Below are 26,460 nucleotides of genomic sequence, written 5' to 3'. Positions count from 1 at the left end.
CCTCGAAAGTCTTGGTATTTTGTCTTTTCATTTTGTTTGATAAAATCATCTGATGGTTTTATTATTTTTTTATTTGGTCCACCATTTCTTTAGAATTAAATTAAACCCCTTTAAGTTTGACTACTTCTTTCCAATGAAATTTACTGATTATAATTTTATTTCATTGTGGTGAGTGAAGGATGTATTGAAATTTCTGCTTTTCTGAATTAAACATTGTCTTCCTACCCCCTTCTACACTAGTATATTCCTTTTGTTTGCACTTTTCTTTCCTCTCTTAAAACCTATGATATTGAGGAAAACCACCCTTAAGGCCTGTGTTTCTTTTACAGTGACCCTAAAAGCTCATATGATTCTGAGAGGATATTTGTCTCATTTTTACCCTTAGAGTGTAGGCATTTGTGTCATAATTCAATAATAATTTAAATTATAATCACATTATGATTTGAACACAGAAGACAAGCTAAACTTAGAAAGCTAAATACATGTGAACAATTAGGAGATAAATTATGATTAAAATAATGTATTCAGAAATTGTAACATCATAATATAAATGATAATATTTAAGAAAGGGAGGAAGTGAGACAGGGAGAAAGAAAAGAATATTATAAAGTGAGAGGAATATTGTAATATAATTAAATTACGGTTGTTTCAGTTTTGCCTGATCTATCCCCTTCTAATTGCTCAAATGCATTTAAATTTGTAAGTTTCTTTTGTCTTCTCTCTCCTCTTTTTCTTCAGGAATGCTTCAAAGTCTTCTTTTCTGTTAAAGTCCTATTTTTCACCCTACAGAATTTTAAATAGCTGTGGAGGAGAAGTTATTTCTAATTGTAAACCTTTTTCTTTTGCCTTTTTTGGAGTATTTTATTCCAAGGTTTTCTTTTCTTCATGTACTTGTAATCAAATCCTGTAGGATTGTGACTGGTTCCTGAGTACTTGAACTCTTTCTGGCTGAATCTAATATTTTTTCTTTGGTTTGTAACCTTGGGGGGTTGGCTTTGATATTCTTGGATGTGTTCAGTTTGGGATTTCTTTCAGGAGGTGACCAAGAAATTTATTCTTTCTTTCTCTCTTTCTCTTTCTTCCTTCTTTCCTTTTATATAATAAAAAAGCTATTTTATCTTTTTTGATTGCCTCTACCCATTGTTTGGTCATGAATACATCTCTTTCACATAGCTGTGAAAGGTAGATGATCTGCTTCTTTTCTAATTTTAAAATGATATAAACTTTTATAGATCACTTATCTGTTTTGAAGTTATTGTAGAATATGGTGGGAGGTATTGGTATAAACCTTATTTCTGCCACACTGATTTTCAGTTTTCCCAGAATTTAAAAAAATAAAATAGGGAGTTCTTTCCTAAGTAAGCTATATTTTTGGTTTTATTGAGTACTAGTTTATTGTTGTTTCTGGTTTCCCATTATCAAATCTATTCCATTGATCTACATGTCTATTTTTAAACTACTACCAAATGATTTTGGTGACTATTGCTTTATAATATGATTTGAGACCTAGAGGTAATCTTCCCCCTGCATTCCTACATTTTTATTGTTAACCTTGACATTCTAGATTTTTTGTTTCTCCAAATGAATTTTTAAAATTAATTTCTATAAAGCATTGCCTTGACAGTTTGATTGATACAGCATTTAAACAGTAAATTAGCTTTGGTAGTATTGTCATTTTTATTATACTGGCATGGTTCAGCCATGGACAATGATTATTTCTCCAGCTGTCTAAGGTATTCTTTATTTCTTTAACAAGCACTTTTTAATTGAATCTTACAAATAGTTTGTGCTTTTTTTTAATTTAAATTTATTTATTTAACATATTTGATTTTCAGCATTGGTTTTCACAACAGTTTGAATTACAAATTTTCTCCCCATTTCTACCCTCCCCCCCACTCCAAGATGGCATATATTCTGGTTGCCCTGTTCCCCAGTCAGCCCTCCCCTCTATCACCCCCCTCCCCTCTCATCCCCTTTTCCCTTCCTATCTTGTAGGGCAAGATAAATTTCTACGCCCCATTGCCTGTGTATCTTATTTTTTAGTTGCATGCAAAAACTTTTTTTTTGAACATCTGATTTTAAAACTTTGAGTTCCAAATTCTCTCCCCTCTTCCCTTCCCACCCACCCTCCCTAAGAAGTCAAGCAATTCAACCTAGGCCACACATGTATCATTGCGTATAACCCTTCCACAATACTCATGTTGTGAAAGGCTAACTACATTTTGCTCCTTCCCAACCCATCCCGCTTTATTGAATTTTCTCCCTTGACCCTGTCCCCTTTCCAAAGTGTTTGTTTTGATTACCTCCACCCCCATCTGCCCTCCCCTCCATCATCCCGCCCCCCTTTTATTGTTTTTTATCTGCCTCCCTCTTCTTTCCTGTGGGGTAAGATACCCAACTGAGTATGTATGGTATTCCCCCTCAGGCCAAATCTGATGAGAGCAAGGTTCACTCATTCCCCCCTCACCTGCCCTCTCCCCTCCTCCCACAGAACTGCTTCCTCTTGCCACCTTTATGCGAGATAATCCACCCCATTCTATCTCTCCCTATCTCCCTCTCTCAGTATGTTGCTCTCTCATCCCTTAATTTCATTTTATTTCTTTTATATATCTTCCCTTCCTCTTCAACTCACCCTGTGTCTGCTCTCTCTCTTTTACATATATATATGTATATATATATATATATATAAACACACACACACATATATATATACATACATACACATGAATACATGTACACATAGATACATACATACACGTTCACTTATATATATACATAAACACATATATATGCATATTCCCTTCAAGTACCCTAATACTGAGGTCTCATGAATCATACACATCATCTTTCCATGTAGGAATGTAAACAAAACAGTTCAACTTTAGTAAGTCCCTTGCAATTTCCGTTTCTTGATTACCTTTTCATGCTTCTCTTGATTCTTGTGTTTGAAAGTCAAATTTTCTATTCAGTTCCGGTCTTTTCACTGAGAAAGCTTGAAAGTCCTCTATTTTATTGAAAATCCATATTTTGCCTTGGAACATGATACTCAGTTTTGCTGGGGAGGTGATTCTAGGTTTTAATCCTAGCTCCATTGACCTCCGGAATATCGCATTCCAAGACCTTCGATCTCTTAATGTAGAAGCTGCCAGATCTTGGGTTATTCTGATTGGGTTTCCACAATACTCAAATTGCTTCTTTCTGGCTGCTTGCAATATTTTCTCCTTGATCTGGGAGCTCTGGAATTTGATGACAATATTCCTAGGAGATTTCTTTTTGGGATCTATTTGAGGAGGTGATCGATGGATTCTTTCAATTTCTATTTTGCCCTGTGGCTCTAGAATATCAGGGCAGTTCTCCTTGATAATGTCTTGAAAGATGGTATCTAGGCTCTTTTTTTGATCATGGCCTTCAGGTAGTCCAATTATTTTTAAATTATCTCTCCTGGATCTATTTTCCAGGTCAGTGGTTTTTCCAAGGAGATATTTCACATTGTCTTCCATTTTTTTTCATTCCTTTGGTTCTGTTTTATTATATCTTGGTTTCTCATAAAGTCACTAGCTTCCACTTGCTCCAATCTAATTTTTAAAGTAGTATTTTCTTCAGTGGTCTTTTGGACCTCCTTTTCCATTTGGCTAATTCTGCCTTTCAAGGCATTCTTCTCCTCATTGGCTTTTTGGAGCTCTTTTGCCATTTGAGTTAGTCTGTTTTTTAAGGTGTTGTTTTCTTCAGTGTATTTTTCAGTATTTTTTTGGGTCTCCTTTAGCAAGTCATTGACTTGTTTTTCATGGTTTTCTCGCATCCTTCTCATTTCTCTTCCCAATTTTTCCTCTACTTCTCTAACTTGCTTTTCCAAATCCTTTTTGAGCTCTTCCATGGCCTGGGACCAGTTCATGTTTTTCTTGGAGGTTTCTGTTGTAGGCTCTTTGACTTTATTAATTTCTTCTGTCTGTATGTTTTGGTCTTCTTTGTCAACAAAGAAAGAATGCAAAGTCTGAGACTGAATCTCGGTGCGTTTTCGCTGCCTGCCCATATTCCCAGCCAACTAACTTGACCCTTGAGTTTTTCAGTGGGGTATGACTGCTTGTAGATTACAGAGTTCTATGTTCCACGTTTGGGGGGGAGGTGCCCGCTCTGCCACACCAGCACTGCTCCTTCCCCAAGAACCCCCAACCCGAACTGGGCTTAAATCTTCGGCAGGCTGTGCACCCCTGCTCTGATCCACCGCTTAATTCCTCCCACCAGGTGGGCCTGGAGCTGGAAGTAACAACAGCTGTAGCTGCCCCACCTCCGCTGCCCCTGGGGCTGGAAGCTGAACAGCGAACTCCTTCCACTCCCGCAGCTTTTCCCACTAACCTTCTCCGCAGTCTTTGGTGTTTGTGGGTTGAGAAGTCTCGTAACTGCCGCAGCTCACTGAATCAGGGCGCTAGGGCCCCCTCTGCCCGGCTTCTGGTCTGGATGGTCCACGCTGCTCAGGCTGGGCTCTGCTCCACTCCGGTCCCAGCTCCCAGCTCCGAGCTCCGTGTGGGATAGACCTCACCCAGAGACCATCCAGGCTGTCCTGGGCTGGAGCCCTGTTTCCCTCTGCTGTTTTGTGGGTTCTGCCATTCTAGAATTGGTTCAGAGCCATTTTTTATAAGTTTTTGGAGGGTCTCGGTACAGAGCTCACACGATTCCCTGCTTACCAGCCGCCATCTTGGCTCCAAAACCTAGTTTGTGCTTTTTGATTTAGCTCCAAATACTTTATGAATTCTGTAGTTATTTTGAATGGGATTTCCTTTCTATTATTTCCTTTTGTATTTCCTTATTATTGTATAGAATTAGTGCTAATTTTTATGGTTTTATTTTCTAGACCATAACTTTGCTAATTCTATTAATTGTCTAAATTTGTATCTTTGCTAATTTTCTAAGTAAACCATCATGTCATCAGCAAATATGGATAGTTTTATCTCCTTTTTACCTATTTTTATATCTGTATTTTTTTCTTTTATTTTATTGCTATTGCCACAATGTCTAGAACCATATCAAATAATGGTGGGGAGAGTAGATATCCTCATTTTACTCCTGAAATTATTGAGAACGTTTCTAGTATATTCCCATAGTAAATATTTTCTTTTCTTAACTCATTTATCTTACCTTAGTATCTGAATTTGTCTTTGTGCTAAGGCCAGACCCTTCTCCCTTTCATAGTCTTTGATAGGATGTTTTATTTAGCCTGGTTTTGTTCTCTCAGTAGTCTGGATGCTGTTGCTGCTCTAATTCTCAATTGGGGTGGCTAGGACCAGAGCCTGTTTTCTACTAGAATTCCACACCTCTCCTCTGAGTCTATCTTCTTCTGCTGGCCCAGGACTGTTTTTGGCTTTTCTTTCTTTCTTTCTCTCTCTCTCTCTCTCTCTCTCTCTCTCTCTCTCTCTCTCTCTCTCTCTCTCTCTCTCTCTCCCCCTCTCTTTTTCTCTCTCCCTCTTCCTCTCCCTCTCTCCCTCTCTCCCTCCCTCCCTTCCTCTCCCTCTCTCTCTCTCTTCCGTCCTTCCGTCCTTCTTTCCTTCCTTTCTTTCGCTTTCTTTCTTTCTTTCTTTCTTTCTTTCTTTCGTTCTTTCTTTCTTTCTTTCTTTCTTTCTTTCTTTCTTTCTTTCTTCTTTCATCCCTTCCTACCTTCTTCTTTCCTTCCTTCCTTCCTTCCCTCCCTCCATCCTTCCTTTCTTCTCCTTAGGAAAAAAACCCAGTTGGGGTTTGGATTTATTTTATACCATATCCCAGACAAGGTCCTATAGTATGCCATTGATTGTACTGGCCATCACCCTGCCCCTAGTGTTTGGGGCTACTCAAGCATTGTACTAGTCCTATCCTCTGCTATGACTCAAGTGCCAGCCACCTAGATGCTTCACTGATTTGTCTTATGCTGTGGCTTTGGAATGGACTTCCTGGGTGCTGCTTTGACACTTTTCTTTGCTATAGTTCTAGTCCAGGTTGCTAGCATAATGGCTTCTGATGTCTTGGAAGGCCCCAGACAAATACATATTTCCTGGATTTCTCTTCTGTGTATTTAGCTGGGGGAGCTCTGAATTCTGCTCTTCTGACAAACCAGAGTTGGCTTTCAGCCCTAGCTCAGGGCAGTGGCTTTTTCTTCCCCTGCCTTATCTCCATTCATAATCCCTCCAGGCTTTTGGCAGTTTTTTTGTGCAATTCTGAACTGCATAGAGGAGCTTGTTGCCTTTGTCTCTTCTGTTTTCCTTATCATTCTTTCTTTCTGGTGCATTTTTAGAACTTTGCTGTAATTATTATGGGAGAACTGGGCTGTTCTAGGACCCTATCTTCACTAGAAGTTGTATTCTGTGAGATCTCAAGGATACAATATGTAAGTGGTCCTAACCTTCTCTGAGATTTTCTTTAAGAGCTAAAGCTAAAATAAGTTCTTAGCTCAGACTTGGGTTCACTCCTTGCATTGTACCAATGTTCCTGCTCCCTCCCCCAACATGAGGTGACTGCACTACAAAATATGAGTGATAGCGTGCCCCATTACAGCAACCACCTGCCTCCTCCCCCAAATGCATACTTGCCCCTGTATCAGAGAGAGGAAGATATTTCATTTCATTTGCTTTTTTCATTTTCTAAAATTGTTCATATGGTGGCCATATGAGGACTCAGTTGCTTTAAGACCACGGTCTTCATCTGTTCCCTGAGGAAGACCTTTCAGTTCCGCATGGCAGAGTAAACATGAATAAATCCTGGAATTAGATGAAAATGAGATGTGGTATTGAGCTCTTTCTGATATGAGTGGCATTGGCCAAGAAGAGGTGGGAAAGACCATGGGGCTTTTAGGAACAGGGCCCAGCCAACCAACCCTGGAATCCCATTCACGGTCTGTTAAGGAGCATGCAATGCATAGTTGGCTAAATTTGGTTGTTTGGTTGTTGGGTTGTTTTTTTTTTGTCCTGACACAAATACCAGAGTAGAACCTAAAATGATTCATCACCTTCCAGCATCTCTGAAGTGAGTACTTTTATTTTTAACTCCAACTCTAGTGTGGAGCTTTTAACACATGAAACTTCTTTCCTTCCTATCACTTTGTGAGCCCTGCAGCAGATCAGAGTTTGCTACTGCAATTGCTGGATGATAGTCATAAGTGGTATTAATCATAATTGTAGCCAATGTCACTGTGCGGTTGTTAAAACAGTACACTCAGCCCCAGGTCTTAGACCAACTGTTTCAGCCTTCAAGGGCCTTCATGATTATCACTAGAACACTTTTTTTTTTCAGGAGGGCTGCTGTGCTGTAGGTCTTCTACCCTCCACTTGAAAAGACATCCATGGAGGAACAACTCACTACCTCCCAAGATAGCTGAAATAGAAAACATTTGCCAAAACCCTTCTATGTGCCTGCTGGTTTGTCTCATGGGTGCTACATGCTGTAGTATATAAAGTACCCAATAAAAGCCCTGAGTGCATGGTAACAGTAATGATCCACACTGATCAAATTTGGAGATTCTCTCAAGGGAGTTAAGAATTAAGTTATCTCAAGATACTACTCTCCCATCCTGTACTTGTGAGGTTGATTATTTCAATCTAATTTTCTTTTAAGTAGTTTCTAATAACCTTAAACATTACTGTCTAACCTGTTTTCTCCATTCTTTTTCACAAGAATAGTATGCAAAATTTTGTCAAATGCTTTGCTAAAATATAGGTAAGTAGAAATGAAGGAAAGCTTAAATAATTAAAAGATAGCTATTGCTCATGATTATGTCATGCCAATACAATAAAAAGTTCTTGCCCAATCAAGCCACTAAATGATTATTTAAAGAACTAGCACAATAATAACAAATTTCATTTGGATGAATGAAAGGTATAGTATCTCAAGGGATTTTTTTAAAGAAATGAAGAAGGCCCAGCATTTGCAGATTCTAAACAATTTGATAAAGCAATTTTTATCAGAATGATTTGCTTTGGTTAAAAAAGTAGATCATTGGGATAGACTACATAAGCATAACAGAGAAAGTGACACAGAAGCCCATTACTGGATGAATCCAGGAATGCAAATTACTGGGAGAAAAACTATTAACAAGAATGAGTAGAAAAGCTGAAAAGCAGTTTGCCAGCAAACAAGTTTAAGCCAATTTCTTGGAAGTAAAAAATTACATCATAAAAAAATTTGGAAGAGAATGTGAAGAAGGTTCCTTTCAGATTTCATAGCTAAATGAATCAAAGATCAGAAAAAAATGAGACAATTTTGATTATGTAAAATTCAAGAGCTGTTGCCCAAACAAAAACAATGCAGCTAGAATCAAAAGAGAAACTGTTTAGGGGAGAGGAGAAGGAAGGAACAATATTTGCATTAAATATTTCTGATAATATCTGATGGCCAAGGTATTTAGGCAATTGCCATACTTATATAAGACCAAGAGCCATTCAACAAAGCATAAATTGGTTGAAAGATATGAATTATTTTTTAAAGAAATGTGTAATGTCTGCAAACATGGAGGAATGCTGTAGATTATTTATACTAAGAGAAATATAGATTAAAACAACTCTGAAATTTCCCCCCAAACCCAGAATATTGGGAAAGATGATAAAAGACCCACCTAGTCAATATTAAAGGGACTGCAGGGAGTCTTAGCACACAATGGCACACAAACATACATACACATATATCAACTAGAAACAAAGTGGCAGCCCACATACTTGAAAAAGAATGAACAAATTTTGGTATATGGATATAATGGAATACTATGACATCTTAAGAAATGACAAATATGAGTTCAGAAAAGCATGAAAAGATTTTTATTAATTGATGCCTAGCAGAGAAAGTGATCTAGCAGAGTAACAGACACACACACACACACACACACACACACACACACTCTGAGTGCAGTATTATAAACAAAAACATTAGAAGGCAGCTAAATTCTGATCAATTTCAGTGAATAATCTTGGTCCTGGAAAAGGAATGATGAAACTCATTTCCATCTTGTCAAGAGAGAGATGAGAGTATTATGGGTGCAGAATGTTGCATGTGCTATCAAAACTGGTTGTTTTGTTGGTTACTTTTCTAGAGTTGCTTTTCTTTGCTAGAAAGGAAGGTTCATTGGTGGTGGTGGTGGTGGTGGTTGGAATACATTAGGAAATGTTTGGCACAAAAATGATAGATATGCTCCAATATTTTAAAAATAAAATCTAGGTGAATTAAGCTGTAACATTGCCCTAATCTAATAGCTTATTAACCCTATCAATAAAAGAAAATTGGATAGTCTGGCAGGGCCTCATTTTGATGAAACCATGCCAACTTTTTGTAATGATTCATTCCTTTCCTAGATGTTCATTAACCATCCATTTAATAAGACTTCCTTGAATTTTGCCAAAATTTAAAGAAATGCTCACTATGCTATGGCTTGCAGACTCTATTCTTTTCCTTTTTTTGAAAACTGGGACAAAATTGCTCTTCTCTAATCTTGTAATACCTCTCCTTCTTGCCAAAATCTTAAAGCTCACCTACAGTTGCTCAAGAATCACATATGTCAGTTTTCAAGTACCTTGCCATCTGTTTCATCTGGATTTTCCTTATCAAAGGCAATTGTATGCTTTCATTATCTTCTTACTTATTTTGGTTATCAACTTCCTGTTAATCATTTTTGTTTTTTTTAATAGTCCAAAGAGCATTATCCTTGGCAGAAAAAAAAACAAGTAATGGAAGAGCTGAACAGCCCTGTCTTCTTTCCCGAGATTGTCCCATCTATCCCAAGCATCAATCCTATTTATTCTTTGATCCTCCTCCTTTAGCCAATATATCTTTTTTAAAAATCCTTTTTCTTATCCAAAGTTTTTCTCTTCAGCCTCAGTTCTATCCACTGTGCCACTTAATTGCTTAGAGATACATAGGCAGGCTTTTGTCCTCCCCTTCCTTTTTGGTTTAAAATCCTTTTGATTAGATTTGCAAGGTTCCAGGAGAACACATTTTCATTTGCTCTCATGAGTTGCGCTCCATCCCTGAGCAAGGGCTTGTCATTCTAACATTATAAGTTGTGAGACAGAGAAACAAATCCTGTCCTCAAATACCATCCTAACCAGTATTCACATATTTGAAATACGACTTTCTTTTCAGAATTGCTTTGATCAGCTGCACTGATGAAAATACCACCTATGCTCTTAAAAAGTCTTTAGTTCCTTTACCAAAATTTCATAATCCTTAGCAATATTTTTTATATTCGTTCTCATAGTATGGTGGCCATGTGAATTACCAGAAGTGGACAGAAATCATCTGCTTTGACAAGTCTTGGGAAGTTTTATGTCACTTCCTAGATTCATGAACCCTTAGAAAAGAGCAGATCACTGTATTGTTCATTTCAAGTCAGTAAACAGATACCTCACTAAAACAGATACCTCCCCTTAAAAGGATTTAGCAAGCACAACCAATCATCTCTTTCTCTTACTCTTACAGGATGACTTCTCACTGTACAGCATGTGGAGCCACTATCACTCTTCAGAGAACAGACTAGTATTTGTTCCTCAGCTACACATTTATTACTTAGCTCCAAGTGTTCAGGGGTCCTTCTTCCTTTTCTCCTCTGTCACATTCTATTACCCTCCTAGCTCCTGACATAAGTCAAGATTCCCCTCTGCTTCTTCAGATAAATTTTCTGCTTTATTTTAACATTGAAGCCCTTTCTATAGAATACTTCATTCTCCATGATAACTGGGAGATTGGAGTCAGTTTATATTCCCTTTTAAGAGAAAGATGGGCCTGAACTTCATGCATGGAAGAGAATCATGTGGCCATCACAGAATTGAATTAAAAACATTGTGTACGTAGTGCAATTATAAAAATTGCCTGGATCTCCATATTTTGAGAAACAAGAACCTCAGCCCTTTGTCATTCTTGCTAGTAGGTCCCTCTCCCTCCACCCCCACCCACTCACTCTCTCTCTCTCTCTCTCTCTCTCTCTCTCTCTCTTTCTCTCTCTCTCTCTTTCTCTCTCTCTCTCTTTCTCTCTCTCTCTCTCTCTCTCTCTCTCTCTCTCTCTCTGTCTCTCTCTCTCTTTCTCTCTCTCTCTGTCTCTCTCTCTCTCTCTCTCTCTCTTCATAGTGTCCTAGGGACAAGGAAAGGAGTGGGTCTTAACCATCTCCTTATCACCTTAGCAATTTAACAAGCAAACTCAGCATCTTTTTCTTTATTTTACCAACTTGCCTCTCCTAAATTTTCTTGCCATACTTCCCCAATTTTACTCCTCTATTCCTGCCCATCTTTCCCCTCCTCCTCCTTTTCCCTCTCCTCAGACTCTTCTTTTTAGGCTCATTTCCACCTTCCTCTTGATGCCTTCTCTTCCTTCTAACAACAGCAACAGCATTTATATAATGCTTTAAGGTCTGCAAAGTGCTTTACAAATATCACCTCACACTATCCTCACAACAACCCTGGGAGGTAGGTACTGTACTTTTCATCCTCATTTTACAGATGAGGAAACTGAGGCAGAGGTTAAGTGACTTGCATCCAGGTCACCCAGCCAGTCAGTGGCTGAGGGTGGATTTGAATTCAGATCTTCCTGACTCCTCCTCTTTTTTCTTTATCTTGAATCCTTTTCATAGGATCACAGAATTAGAGTTCGAAAGAACTTTAGAGGCCATCTTGTCCAAACCCCTCATTTTACTGATGAAAAACTGGTTTATGGTTAAATAATTTGTCCATCATTACCCACAGCCAGTATTTGAATGCAAGTTTTTTAACCCCAAATCCACTGCTCTTTTTGTGGCACTGTGCTTTTATTTCAGCTTAATTCACTTTCCTCCTTCTCTTTGAATTCTCCAAAAATCCCCATCCTTAAATCTCAATCTTCAGCCTTCTTTAAAATTCCAAAACCTTTCCAATGGCCTTCAGAGATCTTATCATCTACTTACTTTCTGGCTTGCAAGAGCCATTTTGAGGCCCAGGTTGTCCTTCCCTCACTTTCTTTGAACTCCAGCCTCATGGTATGATTGTTGGAATTGATGAAATATTCTCCAGTGCCTATTCCAGCTCCAAAATTCTGTAGTTCCTAATACTCCTCAAGTGTGAAATAGGAAAAGGCAAGTCATGCTCTAGCTAGGTATTAAAACATTCATCTGAGCTAGAATAGTACTAATTACGTCTATGCCTTCTCTAGGACTTCACAAAGTCTGTTTTATGGGGTGGGGTATCTTTTCCTATATGTGTGCCCTGTCTCTCCCCTTCAGTCTGAGGCCCTTGACCTTTTGTGTGTGTCATGACCCCTCCTTGGCAGTCTGATAAAACCTTTGGAGCCCTTTACATAACGATGTTTATAAATCCATAGAGTAAAATACATACGATTATAAAAGAAACCAAAGGAAAGTGAAAATAAAGATGGAATTTTTCCCTTTCACGTTCATGGACCCCTTGAAATTTATCCTTGGGTCTCTTGGGTGTCTGTGGGCCCCAAATTAAGAAACCCTGACCTAAAGATATATAAAGAACTGATTTAAATTTGTAAGAATAAGAATCATTCACCAATTATTAAATAGTTAAAAGAATGGGCAGTTTTCTAAGATAGAAATCCAAACTATTGCAATATGAAAAAAAAGATCCAAATCACTAAAAATTAGAGAAATGCAAATTAAAGCAACTCTTGAAGTTCTACTTCAGATCCATCTGACTGGTAAAGTTGATGAAATAGGAAAATTACAAACCTTCAAGAGGCTGTGGGAGAATGGACACATTGTTATACTATTGTTGGAGTTATGAATGGGTAAAACCATTCTGGAAAGCAATTAAGAATTATTCCCTGAAAGTTATTAAATTGTTCATACCCTTTGACTCAGCAACCTCATCATTAGACACATTGCCCAAAAGGATCAAAAGAAAAGGGAAAGATCCTTCACGGTGTACAGAAAATATTTATAGCTGCTCTTTTTGTAGTGGAAAAGAACTGGACACTAAGGGGATGGTCATCAAGTAGGGAATGGTTAAATAAATTGTGCTATAGGAATGTAATGAAATACTATTTTACTGCAAGAAATTTTGAAATGGATGGTTTCAGAGAAACCTGGGAAGACTTCAACGAACTGATACTGAATGAATTGAGCAGAACCAGGAGACTAATTTATAACATCAACATTATAAAATTTTTTTTTTTGAAAGACTTAAGACCTTTGATCAATACAATGCCCAACTAGTACTAGAGTATTAATGATGAAGCAAGCTACTCACCTCATAACAGGGGCATGAGCCTAATGTGCAGAATAAGACATGCATTTTTGGACATGGCCATTGTGGGAATTCGTTTTTGCTAGACTATGCTTATTTGTTGCAAAGGTTTTATTTTTCTTCCGTTTTCTTTTTTTCATAATGAGAGAAATGTGAAGGAAAATAATGCTTGACAGTTGAAAAAATTAATTTTAAAAAGAGAACCTCTTATTTAGATGGATAGTTAAGTACTTTGATGGTGCGGACTGAACCATCTTTCTAAGGAAGAAATCCAAACATTTCCTCAACACTGCTTATCAAAGTGCTTTGCATATAATGAATGCTCAATGCATGCTTGATTGATTGATTTCCAGAATCAAAATCTTCTGAAGTAGAATAACCCTCAGAGGTACCAAAGAGATGAGGGAAACCCCCTGATTTTTCTCTAAGGTCATAAATGCCCCATTATTTTTAGCTCCTCACCTGGGATGGAGGCAACAAATCTTTTGTCCTCTGCTAGACTGTGGCTACTTGTAGCTAGTTCCTGGGGGAACTGAACTGAATGGATATAATGCAACTGTCCTATACAGATTATGTTTTCTTTTCTCTCTCCATGCTTCTTGGGCTCTCAAAACAAGCATCAAACATACAACTTCCCTACTTTCTCACTTGAGACTGCAGGATGCATGTAGGGGGGAGGCTGGCAGCACTCCCATGGTGTTTGGAAGATTCAGTGCTCTTCTCAGCCAACATGCTGAGAGTTGGGGGATGGAGGGGATGAAACAGAGAGACACAGAGAGAGGAGAGGCAGGGAGCCAGAGATAAAAACCAGACACCTTCTGGAAGAGATTCTTGAAAGTGTTGCAGACCCAAGATGGGAGCCACATGACCTGGCTGTGTCTATAAACATTTCTTGGCAGAGAAAGGCCCCAGTTCATGCCTAGCTAGACTCTAACCTAGAGTTCGCCTCTTCTTTCATCATCCACAAGCCTGATATGGAGATATCCCAGAGGTAAAGCTAACAATCTTGTAAATAATTAAGTGGCCACCAGCACAGGTAGGCTTAGGCATTTGTCTGGGACCCTAATGGTTAAAGCAGTGAATTCATAAGAAAAGGAACTTAGGTTGTCTTTCAGAGGAAACTGAGTACCCTGTTATAACATAAATAGGATTTTAAAAATCGATGTGAATACCAGTATCATTTATTGTAAGGGCTGCTCATTGGACATTAACATGTATTGTGAGGGTAGGCAATGTTCCATGGTGGATAGAGAGATAGTCTTGAATTCAGGAAGGAATGGATCCCAGTCCTACCTATGACATATGCTGGCTTAAACTCCTAGTGTTCTAGGCAACTTGCTAAGATTGTTAGATTCAGAGAAGATGCTATCGTGCAGTAGTAGTGGGTGGTTCTTTATCTGTCATTCCCATAATAATAAAATCACAGATCTGGCCCAAAAATAAAAATGTGTATTCATATAGTACATGTGTTACTTTTTTCCATCCCCCATAATACTCAGGACAGTGTTTTGTATGCTCTTCGTTATTACCTGTTTAATTGTTGAGTTGACTGAGATGCGTGGCAGCTAGAGGGCTATTCTTAGAAGCACAAAAACTTAAATTCGAATCTTGGCTCTAATATCTGCATTATGGCTATGAGCTAATCACTCAACCTTTTGGTACTCCAGGCCCCACTCTTTAAGATTATTAGGTATAGAAGAGTTGGCAGTTTGAATTAGTAGAGGGAGTTTCCACACTAGGACTTCCCTACACTAATAGAATCACAGGTCCGGGCAAAAAAAAAGTGATTAATTGAAATGAAACATGTCTGTCATGACTGGGGATAGAGGGTGCCCAGGCAGTGTTGTATTGTTCTGGGAACATTACTGACATTAGTGAGGATGGGACAGGTATTTGTGAAAAGCAGTTTTCATTTTTTAAAACACTGATGTCAAACTCAAACATAAAAGGGAGGATAGATACCTGCAGACTGCATATTGACTTACATTAAAAATGTAATGTGAGCTTCGTTTTACTGTATTTTTATTTTGGTAACTATTTCCCAATTACACCTTAATATAGTATACTCAGTAGTGTTGCATACAGAATTTGATATCTTTGTTTTCAACTCTTGTGTTTACAGAATCACAAATAGTTAGAGTTGGAAGGGACCTTATCACTCATTCACTCCAGCCTATATATAAAAGAAATCCCAATCTAAAATACTCAAAAAGGAAGGAGTCCCCAGTCTAATATATCCAACAATTATCTTCAAGCCTTTCCTTGAAGACCTCCAAGGAGGGGAAGCCTGCCACCTCCTGTGGCAGCCCATTCTTAATTGTTAGGAAAGTCTTCCCTAACGTCCAGCCCAAACTGACCTCTTGGCAACTTCCTCTCTTTGCTTTTGTTTGTGCCCTCTGGGACCAAACAGAACCAGTCTAATCCTGCCTCCACAAGTATTTGATGACACCTGTGATGTTACCCTGGGTCTTCTTTTCCAAACTGAATATGCCCATTATCTCCCACCAGTCCTCATATAACATGGATCCAAGGCCTTTCACTGTCTTCTTTGCCTTTATCTGGGAACTTTCCAATTCATCGATGTTGCTTTTAAACTGTTGCCACCCAGAACTGATCATGCTTTTCTAGATGTGGTCCAATCAGGGCAGAGGAACTATCACTTCCCTGTTTTTTGGAAGCTACATCTCTCTTAATGCAACCCAAGATTTCATTAGTTATAGGTTGAAATCTAGCTGTGGCAAGGACTGAAGTTATAGTTATTCATGGTTAATGTAATTTACATGTATAATGGGGTTCTTGGATATGGGAAACCACCAATTTAATCTTCTTAAACATCACTCTCATCTTGATGAGCAGTGATGATAGACTTCTTCGTGGCCTACAGGATAACATCACTTTTGTTCTTGCTAAACTTTCAAGGTCTTCCGAAATCGGAACTTAAAGTGTCTTTCAAACCTTATGTCCAAATATTCTACCGTCATCATTTGTGAGGTTGATAAAGTGTTATTATCACCACCACTTTCTAAATGAAGAAACAGGAACTTTCTACTTTAGCTAAGGAGATCTTCTAAATGTTGCCTAAACTGCCTTCCATCAGCCTTCAAGAGTCCGCCCAAGTTCATGAAGACTTCTTGGATTACTCTAGCCCACAGAGAAATTTCAATCTTTTGAATGAATATACTCTCTATTGTTGCTTGCACTTAAGGTATTATAGGATCTAGAACTAGAAAGGAATCTTAGTGAATATCTGAGTCAATTTCATCATTTTATGAATGAGAAAACAAGGCCCAAGTGACTTCTCCCTATTTGTGCAGGTAACAAAGTTCATATACTAACTCAAGACTTCAGACTGCAAGTCCCGTAGTCTTTTCTACAAGACCATGCTATCTCCTTCATTTGACATTGATAATAAACTTCAAATCTGGCCACAGACACTTATTAGCTGTGCGACCTTGGGCATTTAACCCTATTTGCCTCAGTTTCCTCATCTGCAAAATGAGCTGGAGATGTAAATGGCAAAGCATTCCAGTATCTTTTCCAAGAAAACCCCAAATCATGAAGAATCAATCAGACACAATTGTAATGACTGAATAACAGCAACAATAATCTTTTTATAATTTATTTCTCCCATTGGGTTGCAGGTTCTTTGGGTATGATGATTTTGTCATTCTTAGAGGACCTAGCTTAGGACTAAGCATATAGGAGGTATTCAATAATTACTTGTTAATTTTTTATTATTGATTGATACGGGATCTATGGCTTATGCAAGATTCCTTTTATGTGGACCTTTCCTTAATGGTTGTTTTCTGTATTTTTTTTTTATTTTTAGGCGTTTGAACAAGAATAAACTACAAGTCCTCCCAGAATTGCTTTTCCAGAACACTCTGAAGTTAACCAGATTGTAAGTAGAGTTTGATTCCTAATATACAGGCTGTGCTTTTATTTACTGTGGCTGGTGTGGATAATGTATTTGCCATCGTGTTGGTAGTCTCTTGTGCCATGTGATACTTGGCGGTGGATCTGTTGAATAGAAAAGTCAGACCAATGTTCAGTGAGGTGTTGCCAGTTGAAGGAAATGGAACTAGAGAGAAAATAAAGAAGCCATCACTCTTTGCTTCTCTTTGCGTCCCTCAGAGCTTAAGAGCTTCAAGAGGCCACTGGTGATAATTTGTTTGTGATGGTGGGATGTGCCTTGCTGAGGGGGGGAGGGGGTGTTAAGGGAGGTGGGGCTTCCAGAAGGGCCTAGATGCCTGCAGAGAAATGTCTCATGTTTATGGGATTTTCTTTCAGTTTGTTAACAAAAAAGAGCTGGTTATGGAGAGCTCTTGCTTTGAACACAACATTCTGACTGGAGCCTGTATTCACATACAGTCACTCTGGTGAGAACAGCGCCTGCCATTTGCAGAATAAATGGGGCATAGACTGTTTTCTGGATCTCCTAGCTGCAGAATACTCTGTTGAGAGGATGTTTCTGCAAGAACAGGCGAGCCAGCTTGTCATTTTTTCCCCACCAGAAATGATCAGTTATAGCGACATCTGGGCACATTCATTCAATATGAATTATTTTGAACAGGAAGACTGGTTGGAATTGGAGATGAAATATGATTTCTGAGGTAGTGGGACTGAGCACATGCATGATGGGTGCTCACTCAGTGTTTATTGATGATGGCCGGTGCATTCTGTGATTCTGGTATAGATTCTCCTAGTGACTTCTTTCATTGATCACAAGGCGGAACTGGATAGAGCATGACTTAGCCATTTTGGGGACTTTTCAGCAGGAGCTGCATGCAGATAAATTTTATTCTGGGCTTTTTCTATGAGTGGTACAACAAATGATCTGACTGCTACAGAAGCCTTGCTGGTGAAATTGTATAGTTACCATAGGGAAGTTGAAAAGTTGTGATATCCATATACATTTCCAATTGTGTTTAATATTTACTTGTGCAATAAAATTACCCGTGAAAGAATGGACATAAATTCTCCTTCCTTGGGAAACATAAAATACATGGCAACATCTTATATTCATTTAGGAGCCAAGTCAATGTTAGGAAAAATACATATATGCATTTTTACATATACATGCACATGCACAAACATACACTTGGAGAGTTTTGCTGTTGATGCACCAACATGAAAAGACTGGATGAGGACCTGAATTGGACAGGCGCCTTCTTCTTCACAAGTAAGGGACACCTGCATCTTGTCAGGCACTCCTGTGGTGTTCTCTGCACCAAGGTGCTCTGTCATCTCTGTCAACACCTTCTTACTGGATATGGGACATCCTCGTGGTCTTCTACTCAGGAACTACCTGCACAGCTGGTTTGACATGAGGGTGAATGCATACCCCCCGCCCCCATGCTGTTTGAACACACATGTGAGTCCACCCTGCTTGAGTTTCCAACTCAGCTGGAAAAGCTGAGTTAAGAGCAGAGCCAGGAAAACAGTGTAAGCTGACCCTGGTTTCCACCTCATCTCCCCGGTATATCCATTTCCTTAAATTATTTCCACACAAGAGCCTGGTTTCTCAGCTCAGGATTACATAGCACTTGTTTATCCTGCTTTATACAATTAGGGCAGATTATATGCTATTTATTTTGTGATTTTATTATTGGCTTTTCAGTAAACGGAATATGTCTGGTTTTTGCTGCCCAGGTTAACCGAGTAGTTCATAGGATTACAGAGCTCTTAGGGGTCATTTAGCCCAACCCTCTCCTTTTGCAGATGAGGAAACCAAGACCAAAGGAGGTTAAATGAATTGTCTATTGTCACACAGATGGTAAGTGACAGAAGTGGGATTTGGACCCAGTTTCTCCAGGACTAATTCTCCTGGCACCATGCTGGTTCTGATTTGTGTGATGATAATCTGTGGTCAGATTTTCACATTTAAGAAACCCTCAAGTGCATGTTAAAATTGCTAACTCTTTCTTAAATGGTCCTCTTATCTAACACCAGAAGTGAGCTCTCAGTTGGTTTTGCTCATCATTCTGTGAGGCTTTCCTGGTATGGGAGCAAGCAGAGAGGCTGCTTGAGGTTCTGCCATCGGGTCCCTGAAGTGCATCCTCCACCTCAGTCTTCCCCAAATCAATCCCTGGTTCCCTGTTTGGCATGAAGAGGACCAAGATTTCAGTGAGCACTGAGACAAACTGCCAGCAAACATCTGCTGCAGGCCTTGTATTGGGTACAGATGAGGCAGAGGACATCATTCCTCCCCATGTGTCTGACCAAACCTGAGTGTATTTGTCTATGCACACCCCCTGATACAGTCTTCAAAAAGGAGTACAACCCCTCAGTGGACATAGCTCTGAACTTCGGTGAAGCTAAGATAATTAAGATAATTAGCTGAATGTTGCACAGAATGTTATCTACAGTAAATCCCCCAGGACATCTTTTCTAAAGAATTAAATTATGTCCATATCTGAAGATTGATGAACTGTGGTTACAGGGTGAGCATGGACAATCCTTGTAACACTGAATGGGATGTTTAGGTACAATGGGACCTTGCCCTAACTAGTCCTTCTTGTGTGTGCTTCAATGGAAAATGGCATCTCTCATACATTTTTGGACATGGCCAATGTATAAATTTGTTTTGCTTGACTATTGGTTACAGGGTATTTTTTTTAAGTGGTAGCTAGTGGGAGGGAGAGAAAATAAATGCTTGTTAATTGAAAAAAATTAATAAAAAACAGGAAAGTGTTTGGGCCCATCAAGGCCTTCATCCTCAGTGAACCTCCCCACCCCCAACAACTCTAGCCTTCACTGATGTTTCCTTTTTCTGAACTCTCTCAGCCTTTCCAGCCACATCTCACACTTTTTCTCCCTGACTTCTACACCCAGTTACTCTGGACTACTCTGTATTCCTCCATCATGCCTTGTGCTCACTTGCTTCTTGGGCCTTTACTCTCATGCCCTTTACTATCTTCCTCCTTGCCTCCACCCCTGGGTCTGTACTTGAAAGCCACAACTCAGGTGCCATGTCCATCATGAACCCTTCTCCTGTCAGCAATGATCTTCCCCATGCAGACTTACCATTGTTTTGCAACTCTCTGATGCACTTTTAATGTAATGTTGTGCATTATTTTTATCTCCATGTCTTATCTTGCTACTAGACTGGAAGTTCCAGAAAGAAGAAAGACAGTGTCTTATCTGAACTTTGTATCTCTCTCCCCCCTCATCACCCCTAGGCCTACCACAGTGCCCTTCAGACAGAAGTTGCTTAATAAATCTTGTCAATAGATTGTTGGCTTCTGCTGAATTCCTGTTGCTCTTAAGTTCTGCACATGAAACTTGGGACTTGATTGTAACTTATTGTCTAGTCCATAGGTTTTTAAAAATGGAAGGGACCTTAGAAATTGTGTGTGTGTGTGTGTGTGTTTTCATTGAATCATTGTTTTGGAGCTAGAAGGGATCATAAAGGCCAGCTAGTCTAAACCCTTTATTTTATAGATGAAAGTGACCTATCCAGAGCCAAAAACCTAATTGGAATTAGAGGTGAGATTTAGACTTAAGTCTTCCTGATTCCAAGTCCAGCGTTCTGTCCACTGTGTTTCTACAAGATGATAAGGGTCTCAAGGGGTAGAACTGTCTCTTCTATAATCTGCACAATGCCTTGCACAGTCAACAAGAATTTAGTAAGTGCTCACTATGCTCCAGGCACTGTACTAAGCACTGGAAACAAATATAAGCAGAAAGATTGACAATCCCTGCCTTCTGATGGGGAAAGACAACATATAAAAAGCTGAAAAGGCAAGGGTGGAGGTGAAGGTACCCATTGCCGAGCCATGGTAGAGAAAGTCCTGTAGAAAATCAGGAGTGTACCTTAAAGAGGTATGAAGAAAAGGTTGATCTGGGCCTTCTCCTTAAAATGGATGTTCTGGGAGGAATCAGATGGTAGATAGGAGCAGAGTATTTCCTTTTTTTAAAATATATTTTTACTTATTTCATCAAATATTTCCTAATTACATGTAAAAAATTAACATTCTTTATTTTAAATTTTGAGTTCCAAATTCCCTCCCTCCAGCCCCTCCCATACCCCTTGAGAAGGCAAGCAATATAATATCAATTATACATGTGAAATCATACAAAACTTATTCCCATATTAGCCATATCACAAAAGAAAACGTACCCCCAAAAATTCCCAAAAATAAAATTAAAAAGTATGCTTCTGTCTTCACTCAGAATTCATCATTTCTCTCTGTGGATGTGGTTAACATTTTTCATCATGAGTCCTTTGGAATTGTTTTGAATCATTGTGTTGATCAGCGTTAGCTAAGTCTCTCACAGTAGTTCATCCTTACGATATTACTATTACTGTATACAATGTTTTGTTGTTTCTACTCACTTCACTTTGCATCAGTTAACGTAAGTCTTCTCAGATCCTTTTTGAAACCGTGCTGCTCATCAGTTCTTACAGCACAGTGGTATTCTATCACAATCATATACCACAACTTGTTTGGCCGTTCCCTAATTGATGGGCATCCCCTCACATTCCAATTTTTTGCCACCACAGAATCCAATTCTTTGCTACCACAAAAAAGTACTTCCAGTGTGAGAAATAGTACATTAGCAGAAGGAACTTCCCGAATGAAGAGGTTTTTCTATGGCATGGTAGACAATGTCCTGTGGAAAGTCAAAAGTACAGTCTGGAGGGGAATGAAGACAGTACTGAGTAGAGCCATAATTAGGTCAGGGCACTTGAGCACCAAAATTTTGAGGATGCAAACACAGTTAATACATATACTCCTTCTATAGCATGAAAGCCTCAATAGCAACTAATTACTGTTCCTACTAAACTGAATTTTTCTTAATTACCACTTGCTTTATTTTTGTATCACAAATTGCAAAGGTGATTTGATGGCACCTTTCCTCTTGCTTGGTCCAGGCATGATTCATGATACTTGCCCCAGGGTCCAAAATTGCTCATGCTGGCTCTTGTGTTAGGCATACAGTGGTAGTTACCAAGTACTTGATGTCTAATTGGCTCACACCTGTGCAGCGTGTGTGCTGGACACTGCAGACTATTATAGGTTCATTTCAGCAGCTGTTAAAAGGATCTATTTCCCCAAAGCGCTGAGACCAGGAAGAAGGAAGCACCTGCTACCCAGGCTTCATGGGGCAGGAGAAAGATCACTGGGGCAGAAGTCAGATGACCGTCCACTTTGTGTTGAATTCTGCTCTATGGCAAGTAGTTAAAGGGTAGCCAGTGGCACCTGAGTGACCCGCTGGTTGTCCTAGAGCTTTAACACAGACACCTTATCAAGTGCTCCCTCGATAACTATAGTCTGTTAGTTAGCCCATTCATTGCTATGAGTTTAATTTTTTTAAGAGAGAGAAGGGGCTGGCCTGCTCACTGCACAGTGCCTTTTCAGCTAATTAGCCCCATCATCTTGAATTCATTGGGAAAAGATCTCTGGAATAAGAGTCAGGGTCAGGAGTTTGCTGCTAACCATGTGTAATCTCTTTCAAAAGTCATTTCACTTCTTCAGGCATCACTGGTAAAATGATAGGATTGGATGAGATGACCCTGAATGAATATACGAATGAATGGGTGAATGTATGCATGCATACATGAATGAATGAGTTGAGTGAATGAATGGGAAAACATTTTTTGAGCATTTATTATGTGCCAGGCACTGTGCTAAGTTCTGGGGATACAGATACCAGCAAACAAGACAGTCCCAGGCCTCCGCGGCACTGTGGACCCGAGGCAAAGTCAGATAAGGTGAGGTTCACAAGTTGGAACCCAGAGTCACAGAGGTTGGGCCTTTGGTTCTGCAGAGAAGTAGAGGCTGGAGTTCAGAAAATGTAGTGTGACTCTCTTGAAAGTTTGGGATAAGTCTCTTTAGGACATTCTCTTTCTGGCATACATGGCACTTCTCTCTCAAACCTGGAACTTATATCTAGGCTCAAAACTGGAAGTCCCAGGGAGACAAGTTTTTCATAGTTCTCTAGTATGTGCAAGTCTCTATGAATAAGTTCTTTCCAGCTCTAAAATGTTATAATTCTATCCTTTTTGCACGTCGTCTTGGTTCTTCCAATAAAAAAGAGAGTTTAATTTATGGACAGGACATTTGGTTATTTGGGCATTAACTGGTTAATATCTCTGAAGATTCCTTAGACAGTGTTAGGTAATGTGGAAACGGCGATTTAACAGTCCTCTAAAATTCAGTGAAGTAAAGAACATTGGAGAGAAAATGGCTCATAGGGTTGGTCTATGTATGTGTTTGAATAGTTTGACCTCTTAGTAAGGAAGCTATATAGGCAACCAGTGTCCTAATAACCCAACTGTCTGATAGTTGGTTCCAAAGAGTCCATTAAATATTTAGTAATTATTTAGCAATTGTAGAAGAATAATCACTTATGCTAATGTCAGAATGTGAGACTCCAGTTATTCCTAAGTCCTTGTCTTTGACAGCCTTAAAAATTTCAATAGGGTAAAAAAAATCACCTTTTCTTTGGGTCAATGGAATTTTGAGGAATTAGGAAGGCAGAATATAGGCAGCTGAAAACAATGTTCAGAATAACCACCAGATTTTGCTCCAGGGCTACTGTGGCCTTTATCTTTGCAAACCACATTTCCCATTGAAAAAATTAAAGACCATTACCCTCAAGTTCCAGGGAAACTTCCTATTAGTGTATGATTTGGCTTAGTTCTGAGAGGAAACAACCCTCTCATATTCTAATTTTATTTTTTTTTTATTTTATTTCTTTTAGTACTTAGAGTGTCTCTTTGTGGCAATCTTAGTCTTTAAATTTCTGAACTAAACTTGAAGATAGTCTGACATGCAATAAATATTTCCATAGAGCTTATAATGCTGTAAGACAAATGTGAAAACTCAGCAGGGAAAACAATTGTACGTCGTAATTTTTCACGATCATTGCTATCCGGTGTGGGATGATGATAATATGGAATTAACCTCCTGAAGTAGTTAGAGATAGAGCACCTGCGGTTGTGGTCTTGGAATTCTGGAAAGGATAGAAAGGTTTCACCTTGTCTTAAGGATTTCACCCTGCCCTGCTGTTGTCCAGTTGTGCCGGATCAGCAGCTGGCACACTGGGAACTATTGTAGGGCACATTTACTGCCTTGTAGATGTTGGGTAATATTTACCAAAGTTACAGTTTTGTTTTTTGTTGTTGTTGTTGTTGTTCAGTTGTTTTCAGTCATGTCTGATTCCTCGTGACTCCATTTGTGGTTTTCTTGGCAGAGATGCTGGAGTGGGTTTGCTGTTTCCTTCTCCAGCTCATTTTACAGATAGGGACATGGAGGCAAACAGGGTGAAGTGACTTGTCCAGGGTCACACAGCTGATAAGTGTCCAAGGCCAGATTTGAACTCAGGAAGACTCCGGGCCCAGGCTCTCTAACCACTGCACCCCTAGCTGCCCCAGTTATTTTTCAAATCCCCCAAAGTTATTCCTCCTTGTATCTATGATGCCTAACTCTTCCCTCCCCATCCCCCACATCAATGCAGCAGACTCCTCTGTCAGGCAGCTCTTCTTTCTGCTAGTGTGTTATGCTTCACCAGCTACAAGTTTCATCATGTACTTAAAGACTGATTTAACTTTAATCTTTCTGTGGATAGATAATGGGTTATGCTGGGCATAGTATCCCTCCTGGTATTTATCCGTCAGATTCATTTGTACTATCACCATGGCACCTCAGCACCCTGGCACATATAACAGAACCAAAACAAAGTATTAAGGAAGGAAAGCGTGGAGCGGGCTGAAGTTTGCATTCGCAGCTGTCCCTACTCATTTCCGTGTGACTTTGGGCTAGTCACTTTCTAATCCTCATTTTTGTTGTTGCTCAGTCATTTTCAATAGTGTATGACCCCCTTTTTTTACCCCATTTGGGGTTTTTTTGGCCAAAATACCAGAATAGTTTGCCATTTTCTCCAGCTCATTTTACAGATGAAAAAACTGAGGGAAACAGAGTGAAGTGACTCGCTCAGGGTCACACAGTTGGTAAGTATCTGAGTCCAGATTTGACCTCAGGAAGATGAATCTTCTTGACTCTAGACACAACCTTCTGTCTACTATGCCACCTGTCTGGCTAAATCCTCATTTTCCCCAAAGGTAAAAACAGGGGGGCTAAGCCACATAATAAGGCCTTTTCTAACTTAAGTCTTTATGAGTTCCTTTCTTCTTTTGGGACTCTACTAAGCATTTGTATCCAGCTTTGCGTTTTTCTTATTCATATACTACTTTCTTGCTAAGTTGATTTAAGAGGTAAATATCAATATAGTTCAAATCAACAGGTATTTTTTAAGCAACAGTTATGTGCTAGTCACTGCCTAGTGAATCTCTTCCTTTTTCTGGGCATAGGTTTCCTTATCTATAAAATAAACGGTTGGATTAAATAACCTCCACAGTCTCTTCAGTTCCTGCACCATAGGCTTACAGAGCTGGAGCTGAAAGGGACCTCAGAGGTCCTCTAGTCCAGTCTTCTCAATTTACAGATGAGGAAACTGAGGTCATCATCTTCTTAACTGAGAATGTTTAGTGTTTTGCTAAGCTCACACAGATAGTAAGCATTAGAGCAGTATTTGAACCTGTGGCCCTAGACTCCAAAGCTGGTGCTCTTTTCCCTGTAACAATATGCTTTCTTTGTCAGTATGACTGTGAAGTCAGCTGAATGCACTCTACTTTGGGTTTTTTTTTGTTTTAATTCCCCAAGTAGAGCTTTGTGAGTAAGTCCATTTTTCAATCAATCTTCTCCTGGATCTTTGAGACATCAAGGCTCAGGATTTTGTATTTATCCCTGCGTTATATCCAGAACTGAGATCTGGAGTATTAAAGGTGGAAACATTTTCTTTCTTCTTTTTTTTTAAAAGGAAAATTCATGGACCCAACCAGGATGTTTACAAATGAATCCCTCTGACTTCCCTTACCCATTTATGGGAAGCAGATTTGGATTCCATGGTGGAAACTCTTTTTGCCAGTTGGACCAGCAGAAGTGTTTTCCAAAATGAACAGGTAGTCCCTGTTCTGAGGAACTTTCTACCAGCTTGTGGGAGGGGGAAAAAGCTAGCTGTGACTTTACGATGCTTTGGAATTACAGAATATGCTTGTAATTTTTACAGTTCTGCACAGACTTCACTGCCACATCTGGTTGATATTAGTGGCAGGGATATATGGGGGAATAAACCATGGGCTGGAATGTGAAACATCCCACAAAATGAGTTTCTTGTAGGTTGCTGCATAAAACATTTTGAGCCTCCCTATCCTTTGGAAGGGCAACTTGAGTGATTTCATGGATTTAATATATTTTTTTTGTTTGCAAG

At 39.2% G+C, this 26,460-nt stretch overlaps 1 protein-coding gene across 1 annotated transcript in view; it reads left to right on the top strand.

Moving 5' to 3' along the window:
- SLIT3 (slit guidance ligand 3) overlaps nucleotides 1-26,460 on the top strand; it is a 792,609-nt gene that overhangs the window by 129,769 nt on the left and 636,380 nt on the right. Inside the window, exon 4 of the mRNA XM_036752562.1 lies at nucleotides 17,012-17,083. Coding sequence (XP_036608457.1) covers nucleotides 17,012-17,083 — 72 coding nt within the window. The remainder of the gene's footprint in view (nucleotides 1-17,011; nucleotides 17,084-26,460) is intronic.

The sequence above is a fragment of the Trichosurus vulpecula genome, chromosome 3 (genome assembly GCF_011100635.1).
Source record: "Trichosurus vulpecula isolate mTriVul1 chromosome 3, mTriVul1.pri, whole genome shotgun sequence".
NCBI classification, from domain to species: Eukaryota; Metazoa; Chordata; class Mammalia; order Diprotodontia; family Phalangeridae; genus Trichosurus; species Trichosurus vulpecula.
The sequence above is the reverse complement of the archived record's forward strand: the minus strand, read 5'-3'. Positions and strand labels throughout refer to the sequence as shown.